Source organism: Oncorhynchus clarkii, chromosome 29, assembly GCF_045791955.1.
Source record: "Oncorhynchus clarkii lewisi isolate Uvic-CL-2024 chromosome 29, UVic_Ocla_1.0, whole genome shotgun sequence".
NCBI lineage: Eukaryota > Metazoa > Chordata > Actinopteri > Salmoniformes > Salmonidae > Oncorhynchus > Oncorhynchus clarkii.
The window spans coordinates 18217976-18239271 of record NC_092175.1 but is presented as its reverse complement, the minus strand read 5'-3'; the positions used below and the strand labels follow the sequence as shown (position 1 = coordinate 18239271).

Here is a 21296-nt window from a genome sequence, read left to right as displayed (position 1 = left end):
AGGGGAAGTGGGAATGAGTTGCAGCCAAGGTGCTATTTCAACAGGTCTATAGGCCTATAGCTATTATTGCTGCCACAATGTGTAAAGTCCCCCCCCCCCCCCCCCCACACACACACCACCTTCTAATGTCCTCCAGCCACTACTGTAAACAAAAGGGAAATTGTCACTCTATTTCAAAGTGAATTGAAAGTGAACATATCACAAGCTATTTCTCTGTATTCATAGATGTTGTTGTACAAACTGATATACAAGCATCTGTCATCTGTTGCTACACTGTTGCTATGACAGTAAGAGGAAGACGGTGTTCTGGCCCTGTGGTGAACCTTCTCTTGCCCTGAGAGAAAGGGGAAAAAAGCAACATACCGTATTGTAGGCCGAGTTATTACTTGATAAGGAGCTGTCATTTTGGAGCCATTTTGAAGTAATTTACAGTGCTCTGAAGAGGCTTTTATAGTGCCACTTATACACCCACTCTTTCTTTCCCCTCTTCTCTCCCATGTCACAAAGCTGTCTTTGTGTGTAGTGAGGCTGTCATAGGAATATTTTTTTTATATGCACACATGATGGAACCTATTATTACTTCCTATGAAAAATGATAGAAAACATGAATAATCATAAAAATTATTTTTGTAAATGACAAAGTTTCCCTGAAGGTTAATGATATGCAGGTTAAAGTTTCCTATGCACCTCCATACATATATAGGTATCTGATATTTTCTAAATTTGTATGTTTCTACATTCTCGAAATATGTGTTTATTTGTTAGTTGATTTTCTGAATGTATTTGACAAGTGTCAGTTGTGTTGCCGTCAGCTGCAGTCTGCACTGTTTGGTGTTTATTGCCTTTGCCGTGGGTCTCTCTCTCTGAGATGATACCAGGGCCCTTATATGAGACCCCTGTACGGGAGAAGTTTGATGCTAGCATATCCTGCAGCTGTACAGTCAGGTCACCCTGGTCGGTGTGTGGGCTCTTGAAGACAACATGAGTCGACTGTGTTGACTGTCTGGCTGCGCTGGAGAGGCAAAGGACAACGGTTTTAAGAGTAATAGATGATATTTAATGTGGCCGACTGTGCCACGGTGTGGTAGATCTGCATCGTTGGGAAGGGTTTATACTCTAACCAGAGGCCGTTCTTAGAATAAACCTGTGTTATTGTCCATTCTTTTCATTAGAACACTTGAGATTACATCATTCGGTTGCCCTGATGAGATTCACTGCAGATACTGTAAGACTTTCCAATACTTTTTGATAAAAAACAATATACTTCAAGTTTCACAACTTTGGAGCAGCACTCCACAGTCTTCATGTACAGTAGGATGAACTTCCTGAGAAGTGACCCTGAACAACTACTATATGAAGAAGTGTAATCATTGTAGGTGTGTTCAAAATGATTAGTACCACACTGTGCATATGTCTCTAAACTACAATACTAAATAAGTACAGTATATTCATAAAGAGACAGGACTAATATCACTAATCATCAGATGAGCTGGATTGGAATCACGTTGCCACAATGAAGAAAAGATTCTGAAGGCCTCAATTTATCAAAGCACGCTTTAGAGGCCATTGTGATGATATGGACAGTAGTCCTCCTCTATGGTACATCTAAGTTCAGTGAGATCTTCAATTCACAACAAAGACAGGTTGTGTTGTCAAGCTCTGATTCAAGCCCCTCTATACTTCAGCCAAGAGTGATGTTCCATGGAGAGACAACTTTTTAAACAGTGCCTTGGTGGTAGAGTAGAGATATTTTATGATGCGGCTCCTTATTTTATGACTGGCCATAAAAAGAGGAAAACTCTTTGAAAAGCTTTTTCTCAGCAAAACCCGAGGCAGCCAGAGGTAATTATCTGACTAAACTTTTTCCCTGCTGTTAGTCACAATATCAGGCGACTGAGGGAGGAAGGCCTGATAGATAGCACCATGCCAAAATGACAAAAACAAAAAAACAAAAAACAAACAAAGCGAGACTCAAATTCTCTGTGGCAATTTGGGAGAGGATATCGCTTGAGCGTGTGCGCTCTGAGCTGTGTATGCAGGGGACCTTGAGTGCAGTTCATTTCATTTTAGAGCTGTACTGAAATGCTGCTTTTCCTTCCTCTTGGTTGTGCTTGTTGAATTCCTCACGGCCATCCTAGCCCAGGCTCCTATCCCCTGTGCTGTTTATCACTATACGCTGCTGTCGGAAGCAGATTTCCACACCTCCACTATATTACTGAAGAACAGAATCCTGTCTCTGACAGAGGCTGCTTACTTACACCCAAATGGTAAATGGATCTGGGCTATTCTCGCAGATTAGAGTTCAGGCTTTAGAGGCAACATTTTTGATCGTCCATATCAGAGACGAGCAACTTTGATGGGGGTGGGGGTCACACAAAAAAACTGAACTCATCAGGAGGGTTCGCAGTGGTTCGTGGGTCTGCGTACTCACATCCATACCCACACCAGGGACATTTTGCCTCCCTATTGACAGCAGAGAGAGAAAATTCAAATTCAGAGTTTATTTCCTGCAATTATACACATTTTGATATGGTGCGTAGAGAAAATACTTTCCTAAAGTAAGTTTGCTGCAATTCTACACATTTTCCCATGTGTAGAAGAGAAGACTTAGCAATTTTACAACTAATTTCATGCAATTTTACTAATTTTGGCAGAGGGCGGAGAGAAAACTGTACCATTTTGCCATAGGGTGGGTGGAGAGAAATGTTTGCAGTTTTTAATATGATATCTGAGTGAAAGTGACTAACAAAATAAATGGGGGCCCCCCCGGATCGATAATTTGACCATGATTACTACAAGCTAACTTACCAATCAAAAATGTTTTAGCTGACATAGGCAAATTTCGAAATAGCACCTTGTGTATTCTACTATTCTAACTCTCAACAGTAAGTTGACTGAATTCCTAAAAACTGGGGGGGGGGATTGATCCACGGTCCTATGGGGCCGTCAGTTGCCCATCCTTGATCCATGTTATGATGGAGCGGGCTGGCTAAATATACATTTCTGTTTACAGAAAGTGCCTGTGGCCTGGGGTTACTGGGGTGTGTGCAAGGGAACACGCTCACGCATGTACACGCCCACACACTCGCATCCACACACACAGCTATGCACTATCATCATCATCACCATCCTTCTCTTTCTCCTCCGTCTCATCTTCCCCCTCTTTTGTCACTAGAATAATAAACCATTCAATAGCCTAAACCCACAACAAACTAAATGTTTATTGTACTCAAAATCACTCAGCAGCAAAACCTTTCATCTAATTTCCTCCCTGTTTATGAATTGGTCAATTTAAAATCTTCAGAGCAATTTGGCTCATACTGTTGCTGTCGGACAAAGCCGCTCCCTCTATGCTGAGTGAGAATTGAGGGGAGGCTATGGTTTAATTGGTGTTGAAATACATTCAGTTCCTACACTCAGCAGCTCAGCATCTTTCTGAACGTCATGAGTGTGCTTTCAACGCCTCAGCGTTCATTCTTCTTCCAGAGTCAGAGCAGTACAGAGAATATTTAACAGAAGTGCAGTATCCTTCTGAGTACAGAGAAATAGTCTATTTACAAAATTACAAAATCCAGTAAGAGGCATTGGTATTTAAAAATGAGTCGTCTTTCATTGTACTTTGATAGCAGTGATAGCCTCCTGTACCATAACCTCCTGAAGAATTTCATAATAGGGCTACCATCTTCTGAAGGACCTCTTGATTTTATGATTTGGGAAATCCGCAGTGTTGTTTTGCCCATGCGTTTAGGGCTCTAACAGTCTGTACTTTGATTCAAATGAATTATTAAGGTATGTATAATTTATATTCTGCTTGTGTAGATTTTGCCTGGCCCTTGGACATGGTGGACTGTAATCTTGGTCAGGCAATACTGTATACTGTAGCTTGCGTCCTTCAAAATCATAGGATCTCTTCTTTGTGCTCAAGGACCATTGACTCTCATTCAGAGTAACCTTGCAGTAAATGCAGATACATTATTCACCCTCCTCACTTACCTGCAGCCCATTGCATTATTCCAACCTTATTCACTGTATCTAATTTTCATTTTTTTTTGCCAAGAAACATCATGCTGGGGGCTATAATCTGTACCTGAAATGTGTTTACTTGGATGTGATTACCATGTGCCTGCAGACACTGTTGTATATGACACAGGGCCTGATTCGTGTCTGAGTAAAGCGCCATGTAATCTGTCATTGTCACCACATTTATTTCACTCACTTTGAACGCGTGCAGCTATGAGAGAACAGTGAAATCTCAGGATCATTTGACATTGACATGGGAAAGAGGAAGAGGACAGGCTCCCTGGCTCTCCCCCCAATCTGTGTCCCTAAACAACACAAGCAGAGCCATCCAGTAAAAGTTGAACTCTTTAGATGGCTGCTCCGCTGGCCCTATAGGAAGCGTAACTGCTGCATTGCTCAGCTTAGCACATTTGTCCCGATCCACTTTGAGAGTTATTCCTCCCTCGTTCATCTCAGGCTAAACGGTTGCTGCCTGCAGCGTCGATCCCTCCACCGCAAGCAGGTTAGCATTTTTCATTATGAATGTTGTTCTGGAGGCAGCTCTACAAAGTGGTCACTAGCTGACAAAGCCACAAAGTCATAAAATCAGATTTTAACCTTAACTCTAATCTTAACCACACTGCTAACCTTAATGCCTAACCTTAAATGAAGGCCAAAGAAGACATTTCTTTACGCATTTTTACAATATAGCCAATTTTGACTGGAGTTAGCTTATCTAAGGGGACATCGCTCAGTTCTGCCTCCAGGACAAGACTCATGACAATAAACATCAACCTCCCTACTGCAATTCTCCTCCCTGGATACCTCGATACAATGCACAGCAGCAGGTTCACAGGCAATGGACAAGATTGACGTGTCATAAAAAGCCCATTCAGGTCCCCAATGTGTCTTAAAGCGGAAAGCTCCCCCCCCCCCCCCTCTGCCACAACTGCCGGAGCACTGTTCATTGCTCAGTAGCCCCACTAGGGAGAGATAGCTCACTGCAAGCTTTAACGCTGAAAATCGCTTACTCGTAGATAAAGAGATGCTAGAAAGATGCTGAAAGAGTTTTACCCAGCCAAGCATGACAAATGCCCGACTGGGGTGTTTTTTTCCATTAGCGTTTCTTAAAGATTCCTATACGATTGAAACACATTATGTCCAACTGGGGAAGCAATAGAGTGAATTCGAAGCCTCCTGCTTCAGAGCATTTACCTTTAAGCTCTAATTGGGGGCTGTTTGTGCTGTGAAGAACTTACCGTGGAAACAACAACAACAACAAACTACTTGATTCAGCTCCATCTCATGTAGACTTTGGTTAATTATATTTTTTTCCAGATGTTTCTCCATTCTACAGAGATTTGATAACGGTGAATAATGGAAGTAGAATTCGTCCTTCAGTATAGTCCTTGATACCAAATATATTTTCTAATTGCATGTTTATTTGCTTTTCCAACGTCCTGCAGGATATTATACAGTATATTAGCTGAAATGTCAATAAAAAAATGTTAATAAAACCATCATAGCACTTGATGGTTTTTGCGACTGCACTTGAAGAAACCTTCAAAGTTCTTGAAATCTTCCGGATCGACTGACCTTCATGTCTTAAGGTAATGATGGACTGTCGTTTCTCTTTGCTTATTTGAGCTGTTCTTGCCATAATATGGATTTGGTCTTTTACCAAATAGTGCTATCCTCTGTATACCACCCCTATCTTGTCACAACACAAATGATTGGCTCAAACACATTAAGAAGGAAAGATATTACACAAATTAACTTTTAACAAGGCACACCTGTTAATTGAAATGCATTCCAGTTGACTACCTCATGAAGCTGGTTGAGAGAATGCCAAGAGTGTGCAAAGCTGTCATCAAGGCAGTGGGTGGCTACTCTGAAGAATCCCTTTTTGGTTACTACATGATTCCATATGTGTTATTTCATAGTTTTGATGTCTTCACTCTTATTCTACAATGTAGAAAATAGTACAAATAAAGAAAAACCCTTGAATGAGTAGGTGTGTCCAAACGTTTAAGTGGTACTGTATGTCAAATCAAATTAAATGTTATTTGTCACATGCGCCGAATACAACAGGTGTAGACTTTACCGTTGTCGTGTCTTTGGCTATGCCGGATTAAGTGATATGACATGCTACTCTATAAAATAATTTCTCCATAATTAATATTACCTGATTGAGCTAATCATGTAAATGTAATTAACTAGAGAGTCGGGGCACCACAAAATAATATTTATAGAGCTGTTATCTTCCGAATAAACTTTTAAAGACCTAGTAATATTTTACATCAATAGCAGTCAATATTAACCGTCATCTTAATTCAGTCTCATCTGAAAGTTGGAAATTCTTGGTTATCTGCACAAACCCTGGCTAACAAGTTGAATCAGCAATACAAAATTGGGTTTAATTATTTATTTACTAAATACCTAACTAATCAGACAGAATTACACATACAGATAATTAAATCATAACTTGATTACAAATTACGTCATAAAGGAAAACGTCCCTAGTGGGCGGAACAGATATGACAGTTGGTTACACAAAAGAAAAGGGGCTGGATTTGAGTGAAAGAGCGGGAAGACTGAGGAACAAAGGGCGAAGCTGTGCTATCGTAAATACAGTATCTTATGCATTCTAAATTACCGCCCATTTGGAAAAGAAAAATGCAATAAATATTTACTCTGAGCTGCGCTTCGGTAGGTTGGTGGTAGATGGAAGGCCGTGTTGCCAAACCGAGTCCTTTGTCCTTTGTCCTTTGAAGAATGTCTCTGGTGGTCAATTGGATACGTTGTAGTAACATCGTTGTGTGATAGACGGGATACTCTGTCTGTTCCTTCCTAACCCTCGTTTGCATCTGTTGTTGCTAACTCAACGTCTAGGAGGTATCACTTCTGTAGTGAATAAGAGTTCAAAGTTCATACCATTCGCAACCAAAGCTCACGCTGATGTTGGCTTTGTTCTGTAGTTATTATCTGAACCATTCTGACATCGTACCGTCGACCTCACATCCTCGGAACAGGAGGTTATATTGTCGTCAAGGCTTTATGTAGGAAGGGAGAGGAGGGCGTGTTTGAAAAGTTTTATAGCCCATGTCCCTTCACAGGGGCGGGCCACTGATTGAGCACCTTATGAAAACCCAAATCTCACATTTTAGAAGCTAAAATCACATTTCATTCCATCACAAATCATTTCAATTCAAACATTTAAATTGAACAACAACTCCATGTGAATCCGATAACTCTGATGTGTAGACTTTCCACTGTAGAGTTTATGTCATCTTATCATTGATGAGAATGTCTCAGATGACAACCGAACTGACATCATATTCATTAAGTACCACCGCATATGTACAATTGGTCGGATTACCAGAATATAGTTAATTTCCCCCCCACCTGCTGATGTTCCCAGAATCTCTATGTTAACCAAGGGTTTTGCAAATGTAACATCAGTAGGGTAGAGAGAGGAAAAAGGGGGGTAGAGGTATTTATGACTGTCATAAACCTACCTCTAGGACAACGTCATGACACCGTGTAATGTTTACAATCCCTTAACCAACAATGCAGTTGCAGAAATAGAGTTAAGAAAATATTTACTAAAATAAAATAAAGTAAAAAATGTAATATAAATTTACACAATAAAATATCATATGATGACTAGAACTGGAATTGTTGCATATAAATACTTTTAACAATGTCCTTGATAAGTGTCTTCTGTATATGCCTCATCCTTTTTTCCTAGATAATGACCATCAGTATGGCAGTAAGGAGTGCGTTGTGCTACGATGTGATGGAGGCTCGTTCATCTGAGAGAGATGACTGTCTGTGGCTTGCTTTTCCTCTGACTGGAGGTTTATGATTCCTCACTCCTCACACACATCCTTCCCTCACGCCTCACATACTCATCTGGACCGGATTGCAAATGCTTAGACAGACACTGTCTGGCCCTGGTCCTATCTGGGTTGATGTTTGGTTGGAGAGAGAGAGAAAATGATGTGCTTACCAAAGTAAAGGCCCAGTGTGTATACTGAGAGCACCAGCAGGTACAGCCATAGACCGCCCTTCTCTGATCTTGTCAGAAGGAAAACAACTTGAGCCTGTCATCCAGAGAACAACTGAAGGGAAGACTTATTGTTGTCCATAAAATATATTAAGACTCACCTCATCCATCTCATCCCAGTCACAATGCCTTATTTTGCTCAATTTTTCACAAATGGGAAATATAATTTAAAGTATTGATTGCAGTATTGCAGTGTTGCCCGGCGATGAAAGATGAAGTGCAGCCTGGCTCTATAAGTGATCTGATTAACCCCCAGACTTCTAAATGCCCCTCTGCTCCAACCCGGCTTTACCTTGGCTCTCGTGTGACATACTATGTCAAGGTACACACGCTGGGCACTTAGAGCGATTAGTATGGTCATCTGTTCTCTCTGGTCGCGGCTATTATCCCAGCCTACACACATTCCTCACTAATACTGAGATTATATTGCTGGACACGCTGGGTAGTTGAGTGTGAGCTAGCCTGAAGGCACTCCAATTACTGTAGCCCAAACTGGATGCTGACTGGCTGACTACCCCTGAGGGCCGGAGACTCAGCTCCAGGCTCTACTCTCCCCAGTCGCTTCTCTTAAGGTCATCAACAACTTTGCCACCTTCACTGATGCTATGTGTCTGTCTGTGTCAGCATTTACTGACTATGGTTGTTAGTCCTGACTACATGACCATTGGTAGTGTTTCGCACTGTTGCAAGAGTCACACATGTAATAAGTTACTCTGTAAGCAGTCCAAGTTTGCGATCAGCTCTTGCTGTTGTTTGCTGAAACACTGTGGTCTGGCAACAACAAGCGTTCTCTTCAGCCTACACAAAGCTGAGTAACTTATGGTACTCAATTGGTTTAGAAACCCCCAACTACCATCTTGTTCTTTTTTTTGTGTGAGGAGGCATTATCAGTAACGGTCTTTGATAAGGTTTTTAAACTTCTCCAGTTTGCCAATGACAGTGCTTCTGCTAAAAGCTGCTGAATTTTATACTGAACCTTTGAAGAGTCAAAAATGTTGGTTAAAAAGGGAAAAGTTTCCACTTATACAGACTGACAGTATTGATGGTGACATCAAGGTCCCCAAGCAGTTTCTCAACAGAGAACGAAGCTTTTCATAGGCAAGTGGAAGAGCCTGGTCTTAAAAAAGCACACATCAAAGCACATCTCTTTTTATTTTTTTGATACATACGGAGCATTTTTGTTTAATGCTTTGCAAAATGTCATTTTGGACTACGAGGAGTTATCAATAGAACTTCAGACTGCAATGTGAAAATGGAGGGACAAATGTAAGCAAGCATTCTGGGTAAATGTATATTTGAGACCCACCTGTCTCTGTTTGTAGAGCAGAATAGCCATTTGTTTGGTGGCTTAATTGTTCAAGTCAAATCAAATTTTATTGGTCACCTACACATGGTTAGTAGACGTTATTGTGAGTGTAGCAAAATGCTTATGCTTCTAGTTCCAACAGTGCAGCAATATCTAACAAGTAATTGAACAATTCCACAACACATACCTAAAACACAAATCTAAGGAATGGAATAAGAATATACAAATATATGGACGAGCAATGACAGAACGACATATGCTAAGATGCAATAATAGATGCATATGTATACAGTATATACATATGAGATGAGTAATGCAGATATGTAAACATTATTAAAGTGCCATTATTAAAGTGACTAGTGATCCATTTATTAAAGTGGCCAATGATTCCAAGTCTGTATGTGCTAGTAATTGCTGTTTAACAGTCTGATGGCCTTGAGATAGAATGTAATGTCTGTCGTCTGATGAAGAAGGAGACCAAGGTGCAGAGTGGTAGGCGTTCATGATTCTTTAATAAAACTGAACACCGCAACAAAATAACAAAATTGAACAAAAACAAACCAGTTCTGTCAGGTGCAGACACCAACAGAAAACAACTACCCACAATACCCAAACGAAGAAGGAACAACTTATATATGATCCCCAATCAGAGACAACGATAGACAGCTGCCTCTGATTGGGAACCACCCCAACGTAGAAATAAAGAAACTAGAATGCCCACCCTAGTCACACCCTGGCCTAACAAAGATAGAGAATTAAAGCCTCTCTATGGCCAGGGCGTGACATAGAATCTGTTTTTCAGTCTCTCGGTCCCAGCTTTGATGCACCTGTACTGACCTCACCTTCTGGATGATAGCGGGGTGAACAGGTAGTGGCTCAGGTGGTTGTTGTCCTTGATGATCTTTTTGGTCTTTCTGTGACATCGGATGCTGTCGAGTTTTTCAGGGCATTTGCCTAACAAACGCCCAACAAAATGTTATTCTTTGTAGACCAGTAACACATCAAGTGATTGCAAAGTGCTATTACTCTAGTTTGACAAGGAAAAATACAAATTTTTGTTTGTGCATATTTCCATGCAAATTCTCATATTCACTTTGTATTCAGTGGGTGTGTTTTTTATATACAGCTTGTAAAGTAGGCTTGAGGAAAGTTGCTTTACTATGATTAGAGATGTCAGGCATGTAAAAAAAAAGAAAGAAAACAGAACAGATGCTTGGGTTGGGGGTCTACTGATGTTAAGATTATGGCCATCAATTTGGTGACTATTCCTCGGGAATTGAATTTGGTTACTATATAAACTGGTCCATGCACTTTCATTAACTGCTGCTGAGGGAGCTGAGGATGTTCTTTCAAAGTATTTTGCTCTTTCCAGTTCGCAGGGAATTAAGGTCTTTCTCCCTCTAATTCATTCTCCAACTTTCTCCCCACTCTCTTTCATCTTACTCTTTCCATCCTGATGTGGAATATCTCTTTGACTGTGGACAGCAGCAAAGACACAGTTAGATTAGTCACACAGGGAGCAAGGATGACTATTCTTTATGTTTCTTAACTCCTGTATTACGTAACCTAGAGTAGAGTGTAGGAGGCCTCCCAGCCAGTCAAAAGGCTCAAAGAAATGACAACGAATCATAATAGGGCCTTCAAAGTCAACTCTGAACCTAGAAGCCAGTTCCACTGCATTTTTTCATTGTTACCCTCTAATCAAGGACTGATTTAGACCTGGGACACCAGGCGTGTCCAATTAATTATAAGGTAGAACAGAAAACCAGCAGGCGATGGACCTCGTAGGGTAAAAGTTGAATATCCTTGTATTAGGGCATACTAGGACAAAGACTGAATAAGCCAAGGTAACTCACTCAAATTTAACCTAACCCACTCACATTTCGTTGAGTTGTGGCTGCATTTTTCCGTGGAGGAAGACGTTGAACTGTGTTTCTACTTTTTGTGGTACTACCCATAATGGTGTGATGGTGTGATGATCGAACAACCATGATAATCGTGTATAATATGTTTTGTAAAGGAGTGAGATTGGTTGTTTACATTGCTGTTCTTACGTCTGAAATCCCATTAACGGGATCGATTTGACAACAGCCAGTAAAAGTGCAGGGCGACAAATTTAAACAACAGAAATCTCATTATCAAAATTCCTCAAACATACAAGTATTATACACCAATTTAATGATAAAGATTTCAAAAAGGCTTTACGACGAAAGCATACCATGCGATTATGTTAGGTCAGCGCCTAGTCACAGAAAAACACAGCCATTTTTCCAGCCAAAGAGAGGAGTCACAAAAAGCAGAAATAGAGATAAAATGAATCACTAACCTTTGATGATCTTCATCAGATGGCACTCATAGAACTTCATGTTACACAATACATGTATGTTTTGTTCGATAAAGTTCATATTTATATCCAAAAATCTCAGTTTACATTGGCGCGTTATGTTCAGAAATGCATTGTCTCAAACAAACATCCGGTGAAAGTGCAGAGAGCCACATCAAATTACAGAAATACTCATAAATGTTGATGGAAATACAAGTGTTACACATGGAATTAAAGATATACTTCTCCTTAATGCAACCGCTGTGTCAGATTTTAAAAATGCTTTACAGTGAAAGCATACCCTCCGAAAATCTGAGTACAGCGCTCAGACACCAAAACAAGCCATACAGAAACCCGCCATGTTGTGGATTCAACAGAAGTCAGAAATAGCACCATAAATATTAATTTACCTTTGATCTTCATCGGAATGAACTCCCAGGAATCCCAGTTCCACAATAAATGTTTGTTTTGTTCGATAAAGCCCATCATTTATGTCCAAATACCTCCTTTTTGTTTGAACGTTTAGTTCACAAATCCAAATTCACATGGCGCAGGCTCTTAGTCCAGACAAAGTCAAACATTTCCATTACAGTTCGTAGAAACATGTCAAATGATGTATAGAATCAATCTTCAGTATGTTTTATCATAAATCTTCAATAATATTCCAACTGGACAATTCCTTTGTCTTTAGAAATGAAAGGGAACTCAGCTCGCTCTCACGGCCATACGCGTGACTTTGCTCAAGGCATTCTGCCAGACCCCTTAGTCAAACAGCTCTTATTCACTCCCCCTTCACAGTAGAAGCCTGAATCAAGGTTCTAAAGACTGTTGACATCTAGTGGAAGCCTTAATATAAATTTGGTCTGATTGCACTTCCTGTATTGGATAGGCTCAGACTTGAAAACCTACAAACCTCAGATTTCCCACTTCCTGGTTGGATTTTTTCTCAGGTTTTCGCCTGCCATATGAGTTCTGTTATACTCACAGACATCATTCAAACAGTTTTAGAAACGTCAGAGTGTTTTCTATCCAAATCTACTAATAATATGCATATCTTAGCTTCTGGGCCTGAGTAGCATGCAGTTTACTCTGGGCACCTTATTCATCCAAGCTACTCAATACTGCCCCCCAGCCATAAGAAGTTAAAGCCTACTGCATACCAACAGCCAGTGGGAATCCCATGGCCTAACCAAGAATCACTGTGTCTCATAGTGCAGTTGAAAAATGTATGTGGCAAGGTAAGCGATCCTGGATAAAATGAGCAAACTTACAAAGCGGGAAAGATCCGTATCAAACTTCTAAGTGTATTTGTAGGCACTAGCATTTCACCCCATCCTAAATTGGTTTAGAAATGATTATTTTTCCCCCTTGGCTGAGTATAGAGAGATATGGGGCGTTTCTCAATATGCATACTACTGTACTCCACACTCTCGTGCTCTGAGTGCATTCTCCGAGGACGTTCTTTTGAGTCCGTTCTTGTGAGGACTAGAGTGTGGAGAACGCATAAAACATTACATTTGAGGAGCACTCACACTCCCCCTACTATGCTACGTCACACAGGCTCCACCTCCCGATTCACTGAACCTTCTTACAGCCAGGACGAAGGCAAAAGAGACTAAATAAGATATACATACACAAGGCAGACGTTTTACTTCAGAATTGTCAGCTAGCTACAGTTGAAGTAGCACCTTAGCCAAATTAATTTAAACTCAGTTTTTCACAATTCCTGACATTTAATCAGAGTAAAAATTCCCTGTCTTAGGTCAGTTAGGATCAACACTTTATTTTATGAATGTGAAATGTCAGAATAATAATAGATCATGATTTATTTCAATCTTTAATTTCTTTCATCACATTCCCAGTGGGTCAGAAGTTTACATACACTCAATTAGTATTTGGTAGCATTGTCTTTAAATTGCTCAACTTAGGTCAAACGTTCAGGGTAGCCTTCCACATTTTGGCCCATTCCTCCTGACAGAGCTGGTGTAACTGAGTCAGGTTTGTAGGCTTCCTTGCTCACACACATTTTCAGTTCTGCCCACAAATAGGATTGCGATCAAGGCTTTGTGATGGCCACTCCAATACCTTGACTTTGTTGTCCTTAAGCCATTTTGCACCAACATTGGAAGCATGCTTGGGGTCATTGCCCATTTGGAAGACCTGTTTGCGACAAAGCTTTAACTTCCTGACTGATGTCTTGAGATGTTGCTTCAACATACCCACATAATTTTTCTACCTCATGATGGACTCGTTTTACTGTGGATATAGATACTTTTGTTAAACAGCCAAATTATCTTAAACAAATGTCATGTCAGGTAGATGTCATTTCCTCATGGGTAGCAAGCTTCTCATTCTTAGAGGCTAGCTAGCCAGTTAGCCCTATTGACTTACTATGGACTTACCCATTTACTAAACTTTCTTCCAGCCAGGACAATGGCAATAGAGACAAAACAAGATATGTACAAAGCAAGCATTTTACTTTATAACTATCAAATAGCTATTTGTGAATTGCAATTATCTAGCTAACCAGATAATTTAACAGGTAAAAATGACTTAAACGTAATGTTATGCAAGGTAGATGTAAATTCTTCATGGGTAGCTAGCTACCAATTCTTTGTGGCTAGCTAGCTAAAAGTAGTATGTAGCCAGTTGACTTACTATGGGCTTGCAATCTACGGAAACTACAGTGGGTATTGTAGGCAGGTAAAAATGCCAAAATTAACATAGGAATATTTTTTTAATGTTTTCAAGACACAATTTTGTAGTCAGGAAACATATGAGATGTGAATGGGCAACATTTCATTTTATTATAGTTTATTTTCTCTCGCGTCAGAACAAATAATGTCCGCATTGATTTCAATAAATATTGCGTTATTTTATGTGGTTGCATCATATTTCTGTCCATACTTTTCATTGAAGCTTGCATCGATACATGCTTTGAAATGTTTACAGGTACGCATCCGAGAAGTGCCCTCCGTGCTCTGTTTTGCATGCTTGATTTGGACTCATGTTCCGACCCTCCTGTGCTCCAGATTACGTGCTCGGAGCACGGTAGTATGCGTATTGAGAAACACCCATGGTGTCTCCTATTGCCCTGGAAGATGTGGTCTTCACTGATACAGTGCATTCGGAAAGTATTCACACCCCTTGACTTTTTCCACATTTTGTTAGGTTACAGCCTTATTCTAAAATGTATTCAATTGTTTTTTCCCCCTCATCAATCTACACACAATACCCATAATGACAAAGCAAAAACAGGTTTTTAGAAATGTGAAAAATGTAAATATGACATTTACATAAGTATTTAGAGCCTTTACTCAGTACTTTGTTGAAGCACCTTTGGCAGCGATTACAACCTTGAGTCTTCAGTTTAGCAGGGTATCCATCTCTAGGAAGAGTCTTGGTGGTTTCAAACTTCTTTCACTTATGAATGATGGAGGCCACTGTGTTCTTGGGGACATTCAATGCTGCAGACATTTTTTGGTACCCTTCCCCAGATCTGAGCTCTATGGACAATTATTTTGACCTCATGGCTTGGTTTTTGCTCTGACATCCACTGTTAACTGTGGGACCTTATATAGACAGGTGTGTGCCTTTCCTAATCATGTCCAATCAATTGGATTTAACACAGGTGGACTCCAATCAAGTTGTAGAAACATCTCAATGATCAATAGAAACAGGATGCACCTGAGCTCAATTTCAAGTCTCATAGCAAAGGGTCTGAATACATGTTTAAATAAGTAATTTTGTTTAAAATTGTTCATAGATTTGTGAAAAAAAAAAAAAAAAACTGTTTCACTTTGTCATTATGGTGTTACGGTTTTCTTCCTGAGAAGGAGAGGCGGACCAAAACGCAGCGTGGTTATTTATAAACATCTTTAATAAAGATGATAACTTGAACAATGTATAATACAAAATAAGAAAACGTGAAAAACTGAAACAGTCCTAACTGGTGCAAAAACACAGAGACAGGAACAATCACCCACGAAATACCCAAAGAATATGGGCTGCCTAAATATGGTTCCCAATCAGAGACAACGATAAACACCTGCCTCTGAGAACCACTCCAGGCAACCATAGACTTACCTAGAATACTTAACTAAACACAATCCCATAAACTACAAAAAAAACCTAGACAAAACAAACCACATAAATCACCCATGTCACACCCTGGCCTAACCAATATAATAAAGAGAACACAGAATACTAAAACCAGGGCGTGACATATGGGGTATTGTGTGTAGACTGAAGAGGATTTAAAAAAAAAAATCCATTTCAGAATAAGGCTGTAAGGTAACAAAATGTGTAAAAATGGAAGAGGTCTGAATACTTTCAGAATCCACTGTATTTCCTTTAAACAATGTAAACTATGCTTTTGTCCATTTATTGCTCACACCATTTCAATTTGGCGCAATGTTAAAAAAACAATGTAGCTGGGAATCAAAATGGCATGACTGACAAGCAATCCTAGTATTTAGGGAGGTGGGAAGCAATGGAAAACAGGGTTGGGGGAATGGGTAGTTGGGGGTGGAGGCTCACTTCTTTTTGTTTTTTTCCCTTTAAATACTAAATGTATTATTATTTTTTAACTCTGTAATATGATCAAAATGATCAATACTTTGTATTTATGTACCTTTTTTTGAGCGGCAGCCTGAAGGTACAGTAGGAAAATAGCTAATGTGGAAAATAACTCAATTAAAATAATGAAGGGACAATACAATATGAAGGGAATATGAAATTATATGAATTTATATATTGTACCTGTAACCCCAGCCAACGAACAAATTACAAAATAAATACAAATTTGGCCTCGAAAAAATTATAAAAAACTATCACTGTGTTTAGTAGGTTTTTGGCACCCAAATTATGCAAGGATAACATGTCCCATATGTCCAGTGGTGGTGGTGGAGCAGAGCTTCCTGTTTAATATGTTACAAGGCTCTTTATTCCATGTCCTCTGGGGTTAGGTTGTGTTCACTGATCTCAGGGCTGTGTACAGTAGGCAGGATTTGGCAAACAAGTCAAGTATCTGCATAAATCATGTTTTCATTGCTAGAAACTGTATTTCAAAATTTGGAAGTTAATGTGATTTACAAGAACATCAGACATGAAATCTTACATTTGCCGACCCAAGGGGAATCGGGAGCCTTTACTTACTGCATTTTGAGCGTTGGAAGATGAAGAAAAGCATTCTATATCTAAATCCACATTTTGGACGTGATTACAGCACTTTGATTGTAATGAAGTAGTTTCTGTGTTTCTATCATGGGACTACTGTATGTGAAAACTAAGACAGTGTGCAAACTCTCACTGAGAGAGACAGAGAGGTGTCTATCTTTCTCTCTGTGAGGTACACCCCAGCACAGTTGCCTGCTCTGCCTCTGTACTCAGCCTTCGTGTAACATCACACAGTAGTCCTAGCCTACTTTTAGGCACGACTTGAGTATCAACCATCATTAAAATCTCCGAAGTGTCTCTATTCAACTCTCAGACAGACAGACACACAGACAAACACTGCGCTTTATGGCCTTCGGTATTCCGACCACAGCTTGTTGTGCCTGGTCCTCCAGGCTGGTCTTTGTCAGGCTGCCATGGGCTGTCACAAATCACTGTCGTGTCTCCCTGCCGCATGGCCTGGCCACGACGGGAAATCAATGGCCTCTCCCGGGATCCTCCATCAGACCAAATATTTTAGAGCTTGCTGGCAGAGGGAGAGAGGGGGGGGGGGAGAGGACGGGCAGGGGGAAGGAGTAAGGAGGGAGAGACAGAAAGGGTAGGTGTACATGAGTTTGAAGGGGGTGGGGGAGGAGGGGGTTGAGGCCCTGCTGGGTGTTGGGGTCGATAACAGGGTCAAATCAAGTCGAAATCTAATGCTTAACTAATGCTTACTTATAAGACCTTAACCAACAATGCAGTTTTAAGAAATAAATACATGTTAAGAAAGTATTTACTAAATAAACTGAAGTAAACAATAAATAAATACAAATTAAAAAAAATTAAAAAGAGAAAAATAACAAATAACAAATAATTCAAGATGAACAATACAGTAACGAGGCTATATACAGGGGTTCAGACTCCAGACTAGAGTAGCGTGTGGAGGTTGTGAACCAAATTGTTAAGATAGAGGAGGAATATGAGGAAAGGAGTGACTGAGTTGACTGAGTGAGTGAGTAGGGTCTAACAAGGAACTGTGCTTATTTAGTAGAAACAGTCTATTACTGTAGACTAGATTTGATTCCTAATCCATTTCTTCAAGTCTCTCTGTTTAACTGCAGGATGTAATTTCACATGCTACTTCTATTGTGAGAGAAATCATGCGTGAAGGGAATGTCATATGCACACTTTGTAGCAAATAACTTCTTATTAGGACATTGTAATATAACTGTGTATGCCCAGGAGAGCATAGAGATAAAGAGACTATATGTCCACAATGTCCAGTGTTTTCTTCCATTTCTTACTAAATTTCTCATCCTCTCTCTGCTCTGCCCTTTGTTATAGAGGTTAACAGGTATGTAGCTAACTTCTCCCCTCCTCTGTGTTCCAGTGGTAGACAGCAGGGGGATTCTTGAGGGTCTACAGAGGTATGGCCCCATGCCCACCTACTTGCCCGTCAGCTACCAGGTCCTCAACGCCGAGGCTGCCTTCTTTCTGAAGGAGGCCAACCAGGACCTGATGAGGAACTCCAGCCTGCAGGCCAGGACCGAGCCCTTCTTCATCCAGCAGGCCCGCCGGATGCCCTCCATCAACGCCAGCTATGGACCCATGTCTGTCCAGCAAACCATCCCCCTGGAGCTCCTACAGAGCCCCGGACCCTTCAATGGACCCTCTTTCACCTCCCCGTCATCGTCCATCTCCTCTTCTTCTCCGTACCTTTTCACCTACAATTGGAAGGTCCAGACCTTCATCATCAGTGAGAGGATCCACCCCAGTTGGCCCAAAGTGCAGGTGTTGTTCTATGTGGTGGGCAGGGACTGGGATGACTACACCACCATCCACAGGCTTCCCTGTGTCCGGATGTTTGCCTTCCACGAGACCCAAGAGGTGCGGGGCATGTGTCGTCTGAAGGGGGAGCTGGGGATGTGTGTGGCCGAGCTGGAGCCTCTGGCTAGCTGGTTTAACCCCTCTACCGTGAGGCACGGCAGGCAGAGAGCTCCGGAGCAGGCCCAGGGCACCCCTGTGGAGCTCTACTACATGGTACAGTCCACAGAGACTGGGGAGTGCAGCTCAGAGGACTTGCGAAAGGGAAGTTCCATGCGCACAGAGCACCAGGGGCCCATGGGGTACTTCTCAGGGCCCACACCCATGCAGCGTATAGGGAGCGTGCGTCTGTTCCAGCCCATGTCAGAGCTAAGGCTAGACAGTAACTTTGTGGTGATGGTGCCCTCAAGACCAATCAGACAGAGGGAGACGGTCTCCACCTTCCTGGCTCTCTCCACACTGTCACCTGTACAGATCTTCACCCTGAGGTGAGTTGGCCTCCCTGAGGCACAGTAAAGCATTTTGATGAAAACCATTATTCATCCAGGAAGTCCCATTGTGGTCAGAATACCTATTTTACAAGGGAGACCTCACATAAAGCACAAACTGTGCTATTCAATTCAATCCCAAAAGCTTTACATTACATTACATTTACAAGGAAATTGTATATATCTGTACTTTTCTTTTACTGTGGGTTTGCTTAGAAACCGCTGGGCTCAGAGAGCTGTGACTCATCTGTTGTCTCCATGGAGTTTTTAGTCATGGTGATACATTAAATATGTTCACAGATTACCCTGTTTAGTTTTTAAATGTCATCCTTGTGCAAGATATTCACGAGCTTATAATAATATAGGTTATTTTACTCCCATTTAATCTGCTTTGTGAGAGGAAATAGTCAAACATGCTGTTACACAGCTGCTGAAATCATTCCTCCTTCTCCTTCCAAGTGTTTGAAATAAATATTATCCTCTGAAAACGTGTGTGCACTATATGCATACAGCTAGCTAATAGTCATTCTCATAATTACAACATGAATCAAAATGATTTAATTGTACCAAAAATATATATGATTTACATTCTACAAAGAAATATATTGAGCAATTTACTGTGTTTATTAAGACATTTTTAATGTGCCTAACATCAGAACGGTCCCACACTGAGGAGTAGTTCATTTGAACTGAGTGTGCAGCAGTAGAGGGAAGCTCGTTATGATTCATTGGTCTTTGAGTGTTAATTAGAAAGTGACAAAGCGACTGAAGACGTTTCACGGGCCATGCAGATGAACGAAATATGCATTTGCATTAGTGTACTTTCATGCCTGAGATCAGAATCGCATCCGAGGAAAACGCTAGTGAGCTCAATGTGGAGCTCTGACAAAGGACCCATACCAATTAGTCAATCTGGGTGAGCAGGAAATCTACCAAGAAGCCTTGTTGATTTTTCTCACCCGACTGATGATGAACTCCCAGAGAATTTGCTCTGTGTGCGTTATAACATACTTGTGAGTGAGTGAGTGAGTGAGTGAGAGAAATCCAGATAAGTATGAAAATGGAGGCAAATCCTATCTTGGTGACCTTTACAGAGAACCAAATCATGGAGGAGTGCGGCTATGATAACGATAATACACGGAGTAGAAACATCTTCACTCCAACCTTTTCTCTCCACTGTGATCTCTCAGCCATCTGATGGCATACATCCAACAGTACAGATACATTACCAGTAACTCTGAGAGTGTTAAAGATCAGCATATCCCCTGCTGTGATGTGGTTTTAAGGATAGCATAACATTTCTGTATTAATGGAGGAATTCCCCGATAAAATATAGTCTGTCAACAAAATTGAAATATTTAACTTGAAACCATTACACTTTCTTAATATGTTGCCCCGGTGTGTGAGAATGTCCCAGTTACAGTGGTGTAGAGTACTACTTAAGTTGTTTTATGGGGTATCTGTCCTTTGCTTTACTTTACTATTTATATCTTTGACTACTTTTACTTGAGTGCACAGTGTATCATATTTTTCCTTCAATTCTTCTACAGTCATGCTGCTCACATTTTCCAAAAGTTAAAAGTTTTGAATTTGGTTTCCACAGGGAGTCTGCTATATGTAAACTTAAGTCCAACCTAAACTCACTAATCAGCAATTATAAAACCTCAAAGAGTTTGATAAAACCACATGCTGCCTTCCAGTGCACCCACTCCAGAGAAACCCCTGGATATCAGGCTGTTTAAAGAAAGGCCCAATATGGACGCTTTGATTGCGGATTGGTGTGTACTGTACCGTAGTTTGTAGTGTGTGTTGTTTGTAGTGTGTGTACCTCTCATGTGGTAACCCAGTCCTGGGGTACACTGTGCAGTTCTAAGCAACCACTCTAGCAACCACTCTGTGTCAGTTCTGTCAGATGATAAGGCTCTAGAAAGAGAACACTTGATTTTTCTCCCTCACTTGTACCCACCGGGTGTTTGTGTGTGTGTGGCCGTGCCAAGTTCCTGCTGTTACCCCCTGGAGTGGGGGGCTGGTGTGTGTGATATTGGATTGTGCTCCAGAGGTTGTTTGAGAGGGCCATCGAGACGCTTCCTGGAGTTCCTGGCCGCGTGTGCATGTGTGTGTGCTCATGCGTGC

General features: G+C 40.9%; 1 protein-coding gene across 1 annotated transcript in view; it reads left to right on the top strand.

The window, feature by feature from the left end:
- The window catches only part of LOC139388049 (transmembrane protein 132C-like), a 213297-nt gene that overhangs the window by 28205 nt on the left and 163796 nt on the right, over positions 1-21296 (top strand). Inside the window, exon 2 of the mRNA XM_071134548.1 lies at positions 18242-19163. Within this exon, the coding sequence (XP_070990649.1) occupies positions 18242-19163 (922 nt within the window). The remainder of the gene's footprint in view (positions 1-18241; positions 19164-21296) is intronic.